This window comes from Sardina pilchardus, chromosome 18 (assembly GCF_963854185.1).
Source record: "Sardina pilchardus chromosome 18, fSarPil1.1, whole genome shotgun sequence".
Classification (NCBI taxonomy): Eukaryota; Metazoa; Chordata; class Actinopteri; order Clupeiformes; family Clupeidae; genus Sardina; species Sardina pilchardus.
The window spans coordinates 5,107,127-5,123,831 of NC_085011.1; the positions used below are offsets into that span (position 1 = coordinate 5,107,127).

Here is a 16,705-nt window from a genome sequence, read left to right on the forward strand (position 1 = left end):
GAGGTATGCTCGCCATGTCCAGGGCCATCCCACCCCATCCCATGACGGACTTTCTCCGAAGCGTGTCGCACAGCACAGCACAGCGCTGGGTCCGCACACACACACTCATCCATCAGAGAGCTCCAGGAGAACGACACGCCACCAACAGCGTGTCACAGAGCAGAGGTCTTGAGATGGAATTGACACGTTGTTTTTTCCATCCAATGCATCATAGACCTGCCACTGCACTGTGTGTTTCCAATCATTGCTAGCCTGGGGTGCGTTTCCCAAAAGCAACGTTGCTAACCTGTTAGCATCTTAGTTGGTTGGCAATGGGAAATTGCATTGCAACCAACAAAGCTGCTAATGTGTCCCTGTATTGGCAACATCTGTGGTAAAAATGGATGTGATGCTTGCAGTGCAATATGTTGAATTATTCCATTGTGTTTTTGAGATTTCCTTGGCTTGACCCTCTTCTTGGGTGAAGTCGTTGACTCTGGTGCTGGGTGTGTATATTTTTGATCAAAGCTGTCTTTAGATGTTCCATACTATAAATATATGCACTGATGATCCAAAATACTGGCTCTTAGGAAACATGAACTGGGTCTCTCATTATGAACCCAAATGAACCTTGATGCTTCAGAAATGTAACCAAATGTAATCATTATCTATAGGGCCTTGTAAGGCTGAATCCTTACCTATAGTAGTGCCTTGTAAAGCTGTATCCTTCATATTCTTTCTGATAAAACTTATGGCATTTTTCTCCTGTTTAGGGCCGCTGCATATATGTGTGTCCGTGGGTCAGTGTGTGTGTGTCTGTGTGTATGTGTGTGACTCAGTATCTGCGAGTCTGTGTGATAAAGGGAGAAAGTCTAACAGATGAGAGAGCACATAAATGAGGACTGTAATCAGATGGATCATGTTCTGAGCAGCTCTGTATCCTCTATCCTATCCAGTCCTGCTGCTTGTGTGACGAGAGCTGTGAGCACCAATGATGGGAGCGAGAGCGAGAGCAGGATCAGGGATCACGAAGTAACGAAGCGGCAGCGGGAAAGAGTAACCCGATGCCCAGACCATAATAATTAAAAAGGGGTTCCTATAAAAAATCTCGTCCCTAAGTTACACAAATGGCCAACGCTCAATCGCGTTGTGATTTGAAAGTTGAACCAAGTCCAGCGCTCAAATCGTTTGGCGCTAGCTAGCGGCGTAATGCTACCGCTCCAACTGTTCCGCAGCCGAACCATAACAAACAACAGGACATCTGTGCTTTCCGCTAGTCAATGTAATACCAAAGATCTTTAATTATTGACAAGATAGAGCAACGTAATGCATCTCTATGGCAGCAAAATTCGAACAGTTCCGGTCTGCTTAAAGAGGCGTGTCGCAAAGACGTCATAGTGGGATATCGATTTCTGTCAGACTGGCAAGCAGTTCAGTTCGAATGTTAACAGGTCTGCTTAAAGGGGGATTTAGCCCCCCTCCCCTTTGCAAAGACAGAACGCGGAAATGATCGAACGTTTGCGCCTCTCGCTCCGCTTTAACCCTCTCTGGTAATACCACCCTCGGGACCGTCCAGCCCCTGCAGAGCCTCCACCCCCCCACACGCTGGAGCCCCAAGGGGAGGCTGGGCCGGGCCGGTAGGGCAGGCGGGCGCGTCCAAACCCCAACAGCCATAAATATGAATTTACATGGATGACAGGTGCTCGACTGCGGGACTGCAGAGGGAGAGTGTAGAGGCACCTGAGGTGCATTCAGTTTTAGCAAACAGTGGGCAACGTTCGTGGTGAACATGTTTTCTTTGAACAGTTAAATTTGAATGATTTGGTGTTAACATTTCTCTCGAACGGTAGCCTACATGTAATTGCATTGTTGCCTTTATCAAACTCACGTGCAGTTCCACTGTATGATCGCGGAGAACTACCTCCTCAGACTGTTTGCCCAAAAACTCAAGGCTAACAGAAAACTGTTTGCAAACGTTCACCTACTGTATGTTTGCAAATTTCAAAGGGCCTCAGCTCTCTTTGCCTGTGGTGTGTGACCCTACAGTCACACACGCTACAAGAGACAGCGACAACTCCACAAACTTGCCGTTGAGTGGGGAGGTGATTCGCGAGTGATTGACGGCTAACGATTGCTACGTGCTAGGTGGCTGACCGATAGCTCGTACATGCCTTCAGATATATTTTTTGGTTACAAAACCTGGCTCTTTGGATTGTAAAGTTCATATTTCTCACTAGAAGTAGCAAAATATAAGGCAACAAACCCTGAACTTACTTGTTAGTACAGAAATACTGCCTTCGTTTAGTTAGCTCCGCCATCTTGGATAAAACATTCAACTTTACTTTCAAACAAGGAACGTCACGCTGCCTTCACTCCGATTGGCAGTCGCTTTGTCGCTTCGCTCAACATTTGCATAAAATAGCCTGCTTGTCTATTTTAGCCCCGCCTTGCTCGCGACAGCGGCAAGCTTGTCGCTTGTCTCTGGCAAAAGTTCACTCCCATTGAAAATGAACGGCAGCCTGTCTCTTTGTCGCTGTCGCTTGTAGCGTGTGTGACTGGGGGGTAAGACTGTAAAGTCATCACGATGCTGAGATCTGATCTGATCAGAAGTGAAATCGCTAATGGGGTCACAACTACAACTACTTAGCTTCACCGACACAATTAGCCATCGTGATCGTTCTAGCTAAATGTTCTTGAGCCACGTGAGTTCAATTATGCCCACCCCCCTTTGCTTGCCATCCTATTTGCAAAGAACCGTAACGTGGTGTGAAAGGCATGTCAGCCCAAGCCTTGAACCTCCAAGCACAAAGGTGACAGTGGAAGGGAGCTCTTTTTTTAGCAGGAAGACATCCTCACAAAAAAGCGAACTGAAAATAGCATCAGAACGGAGCTTAGCTGACCACAGAGCCCACATGCTGTGCCATGTACTCTGGCATGCCGCACAGCGTTTAGGTGAATGAAGATGATGAATCCTGTGACTGACCTTGGTCGCCGCGTCGACAGACGCTCCGAGCTTCAGCAGCTCGGCCACCACCTCCACATGGCCCTCCTTAGAAGCCAGATGCAGCGCGTTCAGCCCATTCTGCAACGCAAAACACACGTCATCTACATAGAACCCAAAACACACATCATCTACATAGAACCCAACACACACATCATCTACATAGAACCCAACACACACACATCATCTACATAGAACCCAACACACACACATCATCTACATAGAACCCAACACACACATATCAGCTGCACACACACTATTCAGCCCATCCTGCAACGCAAAACACACATCATCTACATAGAACCCAAAACACACACATATCAGATGCACACACTATTCATCTACATTCTGCAACGCAAAACATACATCATCTACATAGAACCCAAAACACACACATATCAGATGCACACACTATTCAGCCCATTCTGCAACGCAAAACACGCGTCATCTACATAGAACCCAACACACACACATATCAGATGCAGTGCGTTCAAGCCATTCTGCAGCGCAAAACACACATCATCTACATAGAACCCAACACACACACATATCAGATGCACACACACTATTCAGCCCATCCTGCAATGCGAAACATACAGTACATCATCTACATAGAACCCAAAACACACATCATCTACATAGAACCCAACAAACACACATATCAGATGCACACACACTATTCAGTCCATTCTGCAATGCAAAACACACATAATCTACATACAGTAGAACCCAAGACACACACATATCAGATGCACACACTACTAAGCCCATTCTGCAACACAAAACACACACATCAACTACATTCAAACAATTTTACAACCCAAAACACACACATCAGTGACATACAACAAAACACACACATCAACTACATACAGCAAAACACATCAGTGACTACAAAACACACACATTATTGACATACTGTAGAAAATAGACATCATATACATTCTAGTTCACAAAACACACACACACACACACACACACACACACACACACACACTAACTACATAGGCTACATTCTAGTACACAAACACACATCAGCTACATACTGTACATGTAAGTACACAAACACATTTTGCCTGATGAAGACCCAGTAGGGTCGAAACACTGCTTGTTTTTAACAATAAGCGGAAGCAATTATCAGTGTTGCAAACATTATATTCCTTTTTGAAGTGCACAAAACACACATATCAACAAGATACAACATACAGTAGACAATCTAGTACACAAAACACACACATCAACTACAGTGTCATGCAGAGAGAGTATGACACAATAACAGACCATAGCCATTCAGCTAGCTTTAGGCTGCCATCATATTGCTTCAAAATATGTCTGTTTTGTCAAAGAATGGGAGAGCGCTTGTGTGTTCAGGCATGCTCACCTGGTTGCAGATGTTGATTTCTACACCGCTCTTCAGGTAGTCGAGCACCTTCTCCAAGTTTCCCGCTCGGGCAGCACGCAGATAGCTGGCATTGCTGTCCGACTGCAGAGGGCACAGAGAGGTCAGAGTTCAAAGGTCAATCACAGGTCAAACAGAGTCATCTACATAGAATTACATTTTGATGAGAGTTGTGATGAGAGTTTTGACAAGTTGAGTCTTTCTCCCTCTGTATGTGTGTGTGTGTGTGTGTGTGTGTGTGTGTGTGTGTGTGTGTGTGTGTGTGTGTGTGTGTGTGTGTGTGTGTGTATTAGCCTTTATCCTGTCTTTAACATGCATACAGACACACATAATCCCAATTTTTTTTTTTCCAACAGTTTCCCAGCCTGCTTTGTACCTCATAAAATAATTCCATCAGAGAGCAGGACAGTGACAATCTGAGAAAAGAGTGGTATGTTCCAGGGACACGAGATCTCTTTTGAAGTACAGAGCACACATACACTCACATACTCACTCACTCAACACAAACACGCACATAAAGCCCCAAGCCCCAAATCTCTCCAACACAACAGGCAGACAAAAAATCCTTTGAGCTGGGAAGAACCTCTCTGTCTGCCCCCGTAAAACACAAAACAGAGAAGCCCCCACAGCTCCAGAGAGTTGAAACAAAAAAGCAGAAAAAACCTCCTCAGCAGGTGATGAGGAGTTCTAACAATTCCCTCCAGTTCTCTTTCTCTCTTTCTCTCTCTCTCTCTCTCTCTCTCACGCTCTCTCTTTCTATCTGTCTGTGTGTGTCGAGACAACTTCAGCTCCCAGATATCTCGTCTGAAGAAGCACTGCGTGAGATGAGAAGATCCCCTCAAACAGCGAAACAAACCCTGATCAGAAGAGATAACAGCCTGATGAACCTCCTCTTTTCTCAACCCTCTCTCACTCTCTCTCTCTCTCACTCTGCTGTATACTTTCTCATCATCTCACACACACACTCTTTCTTTCTCTCTCTCTCTCTCTCTCTCTCTCTCACAGCCTTTTCTTAATTTCCAAGCATGTCTCAAGGGTTAAGGGGCTGACTCCATTTGTTTCTGAAGATTCAATGGGCTTTCAATCTGAGATACACTCAAAAATCCACAGACAGGGCAAGCTGACACGTACAGCAGTGAGTGTGTGACTGTGTGTGTGTGTGTGTGTGTGTGTGTGTGTGTGTGTGTGTGTGTGTGAGAGTGAGAAACAGAGAGAGTGTGTGTATATGTGTACTTTTGGCCTTGTCATGTCATGTAGATACTGTCTACTGATTTTTTGGAACATTGCAGTTGACACAAGTGACCGCACAGCAGAATGCAACATACAGCTCTGTCCACTGTGATTCGGACACTTTAAACAGGAACAAAGAGAGACAGCGCAACACACACACACACACACACACACACACACACACACACACACACACACACACACACACACACACACACACACACACACACACACACACACACATCAAACAGGATCACGGTGGGCTCAAACCAGCTCTCTAAGGACAAAATCTGATTGGTGGGATGTGTAATGACTGTGTGTGCGTGTGTGTATGTGTGTGTGTGTGTGTGTGTGTGTGTGTGTGTGAATGAGGGTGCATATCCATCTACAGATGAGATATTCTATATTTGGTTCCCATTAACCCTCCTCCCTCAGCTCAACCAGTAGCCCATGAGCCCCCCACACACCCAGAGTGACTGGGAGACCTACCCTCACCAGTGCCCCCACTGTTAACCTCTTTTACAGGAATAATTCCATCTCCTCTGGGTAAACCAGGTGTGTGTGTGTGTGTGTGTGTGTGTAAAGGGGGGGGGGGGGGAGTATAATGTAAGTTGCTCTTATGTAGGCTATGTGAGTGGGCTTGTGTTAGTCATATGAGCCACTGCAGCACAGCACAGCACAGCAGCATGCAGTCCTCTGTAGGGTCTCTACTGAGCAGACTCCTACAGTACATGCAGTACACTACACTACACTACAGTACAGTATGGCCCATCCACACATGGAGGGGGAGGAGAGGAGAGAGGGAACAAGAGAGAGAAAATGAGGGAAGAATGGAGAGACACAAAGGGAGGAGAGAGGGGTATAGAGAGAGGGAGAGAGATGTGATCACCACCAACGGAAGGACAGAAAGAAGAAAGAAAGAAAGGATAGAAAAAAGAAGAAAGGAGGAAGAGCACAGATAGTCACAAAGGGAGGAAGAGGAGGAGAGAGATGTGATCACCAGCAGAAGGACAGAAAGAGGAAAGAAAGAAAGAAAGAAAGAAAGGATCACAGAGGGAAATGAGGAGAGAGATGTATTCACCACCACCAGCGGGGAGACAGAGGAGAGGAGAGTCTCCCAGCTGCAGCAGTAGCAGCAGCAGCAGCAGCCCACACACACACACACACACACATACACACACACACACACACACACACACACACAAACACACTCTGATCCCTCTCCATAATGATAACACGCTCCAAAGCCTCTCAAGCGCCGCAGAGACACACACACACACACACACACACACACACACACACACACACACACACACACACACACACACACACACACACACACACACACACACAGCATGGCAGGCTGCTGCATAAAGTGGGAATTTCCTCTGGGAATGGCGTCCTCGCTGGGCCTTCTGGCGTTCCCTCTGTGGGGCTCACGGGGTCAGGGAGCAATCACGGCTCCTCTCGGAGAAAACCACGCTCACTTTACAGGGCCACGCCCACTATACCGGACACGCTGATGAAGATGATGGTGGTGAGGGTGGTGGTGATGAAGAGAGTGAGGGGACGGCTGGTGCAATACAGATGTTGTGGCTTGTGCATGTGTGTGTATGTGTGTGTGTGTGCATGTCATGTTTGTGAGGTATGTGGATGGATGACATGTGTACAGTATGTATGCATGTTTATGTGTATGTGAGAGAAAGAGTGTCTGTGGATATGTGTGTTCACGTGTGTATGATATTTAACATTGTGCATTGTGCAAGTGCAAGTGTTCGCGTGCGCCCGTGTGTGTGTGTGTGTTACTATGAAATGATGTCACCAAAATAGTCTGTCCAGCCGCCTGAGACCTAGTTTGCATTTTTGCTTGCCATCATCACCCCATGCTGAGATATAATCCAGACATTAAAGTAAGTCTCTTTAAAAATCAGCGCTTTGCTTGGAATACATAAACACACACACACACACACACACACACACACACAGCATGCGGTGCGGTTCATTCCCAGTTGTGTTGGGGATCCTCCCACACACACACAGTGCAGTCCCGCTCTAGATGCGTTAGAGCCCCATTAGGGGTCACCTCCAGTAGCACTGACCTTGCCTTCCCTGCTCAAGGGCACAGGAGTGCTGCGGACAGCACATGTGCATCACTCACACACCTCAAACCACATTACACACACACACACTCTCTCATTAACCACACCGCTCACACACATGCACACACACACACACACATACACACACAGCATCTCACAGTAACCACATCACTCACACACACTCTCTCACATTAACCACACCGCTCACACACATGCACACACACACACACGCACACACACATACACACGCACACACACGCTGCCTCTCTCTCTCTCTCTCTCTCTTTCACTCACATACAAACGCACACACACCCTCTCACATTAACCACAACACACACACACACGCTGTCCCTCTCTCTTTCTCTCTTTCACACACTTACACACACACACACACCACATCACACACACGCACACCACCACACCACCACATCCGCTGTCTCCATCTCTCTCTCTCTCACACACACGTGCATCTCGTCACACAGACATCCATCACACCTTGCATATCCCTACACACTATATCACATTTACCCCCCCCCCCACTACACACACACCATTCTACCCAATCTCTCACACACACATGCAAAGTGTGTGTGCTAGACTAGAGAGCCTTCATTACACATTACAGGACGTGGAGAGCTTGACACATTTGCACGCAGCGAGCTCAGAGCTCACGTGGCCGCACGTGAAGCACTGCTCAGCGCTGCTCAGCTTAAAGCTCGTTTGCGTTTGCGTCTGCGTTTGCGTCGGGCTCTAAAATAGCACGCTCGCTCTGTCTGCACCTCAATAATTCACACTGGGTATTTCCCTGCTGGAATTCTCTTGTTCAACTAAACATCATACAACAGCAGGCATAGAAATACATAAATCTGCCAGAACAACGCGTGCGTATATGTGTGTGTGTGTGTGTGTAATCTACTTTATATTTGGACAATGTATATAAATATAATGTATGGCATAACTACTGCAAGTAGATGAGAAATATGTGAAGAGGTACTGATAGGTCCAAAGATGGCCTTCCGTTGACAATCTATTTTCCTGTCCTGATGTGAAGACAAATTAGGCAGAACACGGGCACGCTACCCTCCCTTGTCCAGAGCAGTTGGCTGAGTGCAGGACACCTCTACTCCACGGAGGCACGCGCTTGCCCAGCGATTGTGCTCTGTCCAGTCTCTCTCCCAGCGGGACACTAATCAGACGAGCACTGAGGCGCTCGCGCCAGAAAACATCACAAGGAGAGGAGAGGACGTGTTTCACCAGCGACACTAGATGTCTTAAAAAGCTGAAAATCTCTCTGTTGTAAGAGCTCAAGTCCCTCATCCACGCCTGTCCTCCCGATTTGCATGCGGTGGCAGAGGAGTGGGCTAAATACTGTATGTATAAAAAAATGTTTTAATTCAGAGTCACTCCAGATTAAACTCCATGCTAGATCAGGGGTATGAATGTCTCAGTGCAGCCAGGCTTTTGGCTTTTTATTCGGGTTTGTGCTGAGATGTGCATGATGAAGACTTCTTTACCAGATGTAATAATGTACAGAAATATAAGGTGCAATGTAATAATAATGCAGATATAAATAATTTCACAACTCATTTCTGTTGTGATGGCCATGTGAGACCACATTTCTTCTTCACAGCATTCCAGAACATATTTTTCTAAAAAAATAAAATAAAAAAAAAATAAAAAACATATGTTCATTCATTATGAATGAAACACACATTTACATAGACGCACAATCTCTGGTTTAACATTGTTATTCGGTGAAGCATTTCAGTCAGTGTATGTTGAGACATGACTCCACACACAGACCCAATCAGGTGTGTGTGTGTGTGTGTGTACGTGTGTGTACGTGTGTGTGTGTGTGTGTGTGTGTGTGTGTGTGTGTGTGTGTGTGTGTGTAAACAGAGAACATTCTGTGTGTGTGTGTGTGTGTGTGTGTGTGTGTGTGTGTGTGTGTGTGCATGTGAGGCTGCTAAAGGATTAGCACTGAAAATATAATTACTTCCATCGCTCAAATGTCTCTGCACAATTAACACGGAGATACAGAGAGAAGCAAAGTGGTGGAGAGAGAGCAGGGTAGAAAAAGAAAAAAAAAGAACCACACAGAGGAGAGAGGGGGAGGTAGAGAAAGAACGACAGAGAGGAAAGAGGGGGAGGTAGAAGAAGAACGACACTAAGGAGAGAGGGGTATCTGCAGCCTTCTCGTCCATCAACAGATGCATCGATAGAAGCAAAATGACAAATCGTTAGTCTGAATCACAAAAGCTTACAGAAGACAAGCATTTGACTTTCATTGCATTTGAACACCCATTTTGTCTCCCTCTCCCTCCCTCTCTCTCCCTCTCCCTCTCTCTCTCTTTCTCCCTCTGTCACTCTCGTTCTCTGTCTCTCCTCTTCTCTTCTCTTTCCCTTATTGCTCCCTCCCTCCATCTCTTTCTTCGTATCGCTTACTCTCGCTCCCTGCCTCCCCCTTTCTCCATCTCTCTTTCTAAGCATCTCTAACTCTCTCCCCTGTCTCTCCATCTCTCTCTCTCTCTCTCTCTATCTCTTTCTCTATCTCTTTCTTCATCTCTCCATCTCTCTGTCAGACATCAGTAATAATGCACCATCATCAGAAAGGCCTGCATCCCTCTTCACAACATTACACACACACCCTGTCAAAACACACACTCTGTCATCACACACACACACACACACACACTCTGTCGCCACAAAGTAGCAGACTGGCAGACGACAGGAGACACAGAACACCCCTGAGGAGCACACACATATACACTGAAGTTTTGTCTCACACACACACACACACACACACACACACACACACACTCTCTCTCTCTCTCTCTCTCTCTCTCTCTCTGTCTCCCTCTCTCTCTCTCTCTCTGGGGCTAAATCACACAAACATACAGTACGTGCGCACACACATAAATATAATATAAACCACACACATAGACACACACACACACACACACACACACACTCATATGCTGACATGCATAAACTGACAATCTAAATCACACATAGACACACAATGTTTTGCTGATTCTGGAAGAAGCCTGGGTGTCTGATTAAGGGTGTGTGTGTGTGTGTGGGGGGGGGGGGGGGGGGGGGGGGTAAGGATCCAATGGCAGCTCAATCCCTGTAACCCAAGGCCAGTGCTGACCTGACAGTGCAGTTTCTCTCCTCCATCTCTCCACAGGAGTGTAGCGCTTGTTCTAGTAAGACCCCGGGTCTCCAGGCTATGCAGCCTGCCTAGAACACGCCTACTGTATGGTGGAGCTGTGTCAAGCCCTATGACTGGGGACACAGATGATGGTGTCCCTTATAGCCCTGATAATGGAGCCAGGTGACTCAGTGTTGGATACCTCAGGTGCAGTGATCTGCTCACCTACTCCCATACAGGTGATAGGCGACCTCATTTGACCTTCTCACATCAGATATCATATCCTGCCATTAACCATGCGATGTTACCATGCAATAAGAAGTCACCATCATCAGGCTTGTGGATATCATGTAAGGGATAATGTACTGTATAGAACGCCGGTCATCAGGCTTATGGATATCATGTAAGGGATAATGTATAGAACGCCGGTCATTATCGGAAGATAAGTCCCTACAGGATGAACAGAACCCCGACGCGCAGCGTTGCCATTGACAGCGGTCATTATATACTTTGCAGCGGTCATTATATAGATTGAACAGACCTCCGAACACTGGGAAGGCCCATTCATGTGTGTGTGTATATATATATATTCTATATTCTAATGTTGGGAAGGCCCATTCATGTGTGTGTGTATATATATATATATATTCTATATTCTAACATTGGGACCATTCACGTGAATGGAACTTTCTGAAGCACTCTGAAGAGCCGTGTAATAAATTATGTTATTAACCATGTGATGTTACCATGCAATAAGAAGTTACTGTACCATCATCAGGGCTGTGGATATTACTGTATATCCTGTTATTAACCATGTGATGTTACCATGCAATAAGAGGTTACCATCATCAGGGCTGCGGATGTCATTTGCTGATGATCTGTCATACTGTACATACATTAATTCCTATCACACAGTTCTACTGTATCCGGTGTGCTTATAAGATGCTTATGACATGTTAGTCCCCTGGCTGAATACTCAGGTGAAGAGTACTTCCTTAGCACTGAGTTGATATATAAATAAATAACTTTATTTCAATTCATTTCACAGAAAAGTTACAGAAATAGTACTGCCATGAGTGCAGAAGATATACTGTGTATGAGTCTATAGCCTTTGTGCCGGGATATAAGCAGGAGATCCATATCTGCTGCGGAGAACCATATGATGTATTCCATACATACACACCCCCCCGAGAGGTGTTAAGGTCATTGTGCTATTGGTGGGGGGTGTCCCACAGTAGCCTATCAGCAACCAAGGCTCACAAAACCAAACCAAACAAAACCACCAACAAAGCAACCCTTATATGGGCAAAACACAAAACATCACCAACAGAGCACTCGTCAGTGCATTTCACTGGGGCATAACAGACATAATAAAAACAAGTACATCTGTTAAGATATTATGACACAAGCTAAGAAAACTGTGCCATACAGAAAAACAGTCAGAAATGGAACAGTTACTACTGTTACTATAGCAGTTACTAAGACTTTTCTACCCAATTCAGTTCTGATGATAGAAAAAGCAGTAAGCTAAGAATCCTTTAGGTGGGACTGATAGGCCTACACAGTCATGAAGTGCATTTGAATCTGAGCTGGTATTTGGGAGTGGTGAGATCCATTATAACAAACGACCCTGTCAAGAGAAGACCTATTTATCTCTCGACTCTAAAACATTCTATTCACCATCGTGTGTGTGTGTGTGTGTGTGTGTGCATGTGTGTGTGTATGTGTACGTGTGTGTGCGTGTGTGTGTGTGTGTGTGTGTGTGTATGCATCTGTGCTGTCCAAATGTCATGTGTTTGAGTTGCTCATATTCCTCTTTGGACTGCACTGCCTCATACACAGTATAGAGAGACAATAACACACCAACACCAACACTAACACCACCACAGAGAGCCAGCTGAGATCGTCCTGATTTGGCCTGTACACACACATATTGTGGTGCACATGAGGTGCTGAAAACCACAGTGTGTCCACAGGTTCTAAATTATACCCCTCTCTTTCACGTCCCTGAAAACACACACACACACACACACACACACACTATTCACCATGAGGTTTTTGTCTGGACGCATCTGTGTGTGAGGGGAACTGTCATGTGCTTGTGTTAGTCGTTCTTTGTTCTGCTGCACTTAGCGCACACTCACACAAACAAAATACAAAATACAAACACAAACACAAACAAAAAAACAACAACAAAGATAGCATGCCACATATCCAGAATGCAAATATCCAGTAGTAGAGAAAGACACATCAAATACATCAGAACAACTCTTCTGAGCTTGTGTGTAGACGCATTGAATGCTAGGCTCTGTCTATTTCATGCTTGTGTGAGATATAACAGACAGTGTATTGAATGTGACCGCTCCAAAGTGATAGCTTTTATATTTGCTCAGCAGACGTTAACCCAGATGGATTAAGTTGTGAGAACACATGTCAGCATAAATACAGAAACTGTGCGAAGACAATATCACACACTGGCCCCTGCAAAATGGCCACAGCAAATACATGCACCAAAAAAAAAACCCCACTGTGATTTTGTTTGTGTAGATGTGGATTAGTCCAGGCCTCTCTGGCACAAGTGTGTGTGTGTGTGTGTGTGTGTGTGTGTGTGTGTGTGTGTGTGTGTGTGTGTGTGTGTGTGTGTGTGTGTGTGTGCGTCTCTGGCGGATGGTGGGCTGTGAGATAATAGTTTTGCTGAGGCAGTCTGGCCCACATTGTATTCATTACATCATGATGACACCGCACTCACAAAGACACAAACACACACACAAACACAAACACACACACACACACACACAAAATCACACACTAAATCACACTGCTATCACACCCGTAGTGTTTATGCATCTTTTCTGTTACTGTGAGAAAATGTGTGCCTAAACAACGATGAGGAGAGGAGAACACAGTCAAGCAGAGAAAGAGAAAGGAAGAGAGAAAGAGAGAGAGGATGGAGAAACAGAGAGAGAGAGAGAGAGAGAGAGGAAAGATGCTCCCTATGGCTGTGAGCTTGTTGACACAGACACTTGAATCTTGTCTGTTGTTGAGTTTATCCCCAAAAGCCTGTACATCACACCCTTCTTAGTCACACACTGATACACACGCAAGCACGCACGCACGCACTCACGCATGCACACAGATACACACATATACATGTACACACTCATCTACACGCACGCGCACACACACACACACACACACACACACACACACACACACACGACTGACCAACAAAACACATTCCTCTCCCCTCTACTCTCAATCGCAGACACACCACAAACGCAAACACATGCACAGACGCATATGAACACACACACACTTACAGGGACACCCCAGTTCACTCCAGACCAGCCATTAGGACAGGCCTACTGTACCAACAAAACCACATTCTCACTCTCGCTTGTGTATCAAAAGTTCCTGTATTGATCCTTTAACACTGTGGTAGCCAGCAGCATCAGCCCAATCCATAGCACTCATTTCTCACTGTAAGCCCTAAGCACTAAGTGACATGAACTTTGGCCAGCAAACGTGTAGCCGAGTCTATCTAAAGCATCCGGAAAATTGACAGGGAATATCGGGAATGTCTCGGAATACAGAGACAGCTCTGTTGCTTTGTGCTCTGTCGGTGTGGTATGATACAGTGTTCTGGATTGAAGAGGTCTGCTCACTCACACACATACTGTACACACACACACACACATACACACACACACACACACACACACACACACACACACACACACACCCTCCCTCAGCAGGGAGATCTCAGCTCTTGTTTCAGATACTCAGCATAAAAAGAAGAGCCCAAAGACATCCATCTTGCATTCTCAAAACAATACACAGATTAACAGTCAAAACAGAAACTTTTGTATATTCACAGATGCGGTATGTGTGTTTACAGAGCATGTGAGTGTGTGTGTGTGTGTGTGTGTGTATGTGTGTTTGTGTGTTTGCGCAACGTGTGTGCCTACATGCATGCAGGCATGGTGTCATATGAGTATTTTCTCTAAGTGTGTGTGTTTGTAAAATCATGCGCAGAGTGTGGGCATATGCAAGACTGTGCTCTGTGTGTGTGTGTGTGTGTGTGTGTTTGTGTGTGTGTGTGTGTGTGTGTGTGTGTGCGCGCGCGCCTGTGTGCACAGTGGGAGTCAGGTAACAGCCCTGAGTAAGATATATGTGTGTGGGTGTGTGTGTGTGTGTGTGTGTGTGTGTGTGTGCGCAGCTCAAAAGTGTCATCCTAGCACACTGCAGAGCTGCTCTCTCTAATGGGCCAGAAAGCCTCAGTCTAATCCAACAGCAGGGAATAGTTCACATCTAACACACACACACACACACACACACACACACACTAGCAATGACACAAAGATCCTCACCCCGCCCCCATGCACAACAACTGTGTATTGTTTTAATTTCACATAAACAACACACACACACACACAAAAGCACAAACTCTCACATGCAAATAGACATGTATAGTATACCTATACATATCAAGCACCAATTCATGCCCAATCACACACAGACTTGCAGCAATTCCAGACTGGTCTGTCCACATCGGCAGATCAACAGCAGTCTGTAAGCGGTTAAGGTCTGACCCGAGCCACTGGGCATATCTGCAATACTTGGAGAGGACAGTACGAGTTGACGTGAGATGTGAAGCGTGTGTGTGTGTGTGTGTGTGTGTGTGTGTGTGTGTGTGCAATGCCAGGTGGCAGGGAGCCTTGCCACCATGTCCCCAGTGCCACTCAGAATGCCCCCCACCCTCCTTATAAACACACACACACACACACACACACACACACACACACACACACACACACACACACACACACACACACACACACACACACACACACACACACACACACACACACACACACATACCCCAAAGTCAAGAGGGGCAGACACACAACAAGCAAAAGCCAACAACAGCCTATAGCCTACCTGGTGCACAAACAGCTCAACTGGACTTGACTAGGTACAGCATGACTGCCAAACAATAACATCTCCACAGCATTTAGCTATCGTGACTTTTTAACAAACATGCTAAGACCATTTAAGCATCATGCATTTCATAATGAAGACATATTCAAAGAATATTTCAGCACTGCGACGTCCTGACAAACAAACATGCTTTGAACATTGCAATACCTAAAGCAACACATACTGTACAACCAAAAATATTTGTCTGGCGCTTTAAACCAAATCCGTTTGAGTAAAGAGTAATTGTGTTTCTTTTCTCCGAGAACTTTTTTCCAGACTGTTACAAACGTCCACTGTTAGCCTTCCCTCCAAAAATGTCCTTTTAGTAAAACACACAGGCAAACACAGACACACACAACATACAGTACACACAGGCAAACACACACATTCACGCCAGATCCATCCATCCACCCCACTGCTCTGTGATCCAGCCAGTGGATCCTGGATATTTCGCCCGAGTGCTTGTCCTGGTTCCTGCTCTCCTCAGTAGCAGAAACACACAGAGGCAGCACTAGCAGGTTCCTGCTCTCCTCAGTAGCAGGAACACACACACACACACACACACACACGGAGGCAGCACTAGCAGCACCTGCAGCCCCAAAGTCAGCCCGTCCCTGACATTAAAAAATTAGACTTTCTCCAACACACACATACGCTGTTTTTTCGTATTCACATGCCCTCACACACACACACACACACACACACACACACACACACACACACACACACACACACACACACACACGCGCGCGCAAGAGAGACACACTCACTAGGAAGTCGGCTCCCTCCTCCACGGCCATGCTGGAGCGCTGCTGGCGTTGGTGCTGGCGTTTGGCGTTAGCGAGTGAAAGTGGAGCCGGGAG

At 46.0% G+C, this 16,705-nt stretch overlaps 1 protein-coding gene across 1 annotated transcript in view; it reads right to left on the minus strand.

Annotated features, from left to right (window-relative positions):
• Window positions 1–16,705, minus strand: part of ank3a (ankyrin 3a) — a 111,805-nt gene that overhangs the window by 68,854 nt on the left and 26,246 nt on the right. Inside the window, exons 2-3 of the mRNA XM_062520320.1 lie at window positions 4,362–4,463; window positions 2,963–3,061 (exon numbers count right to left, since the gene is read on the minus strand). Coding sequence (XP_062376304.1) covers window positions 2,963–3,061; window positions 4,362–4,463 — 201 coding nt within the window. The remainder of the gene's footprint in view (window positions 1–2,962; window positions 3,062–4,361; window positions 4,464–16,705) is intronic.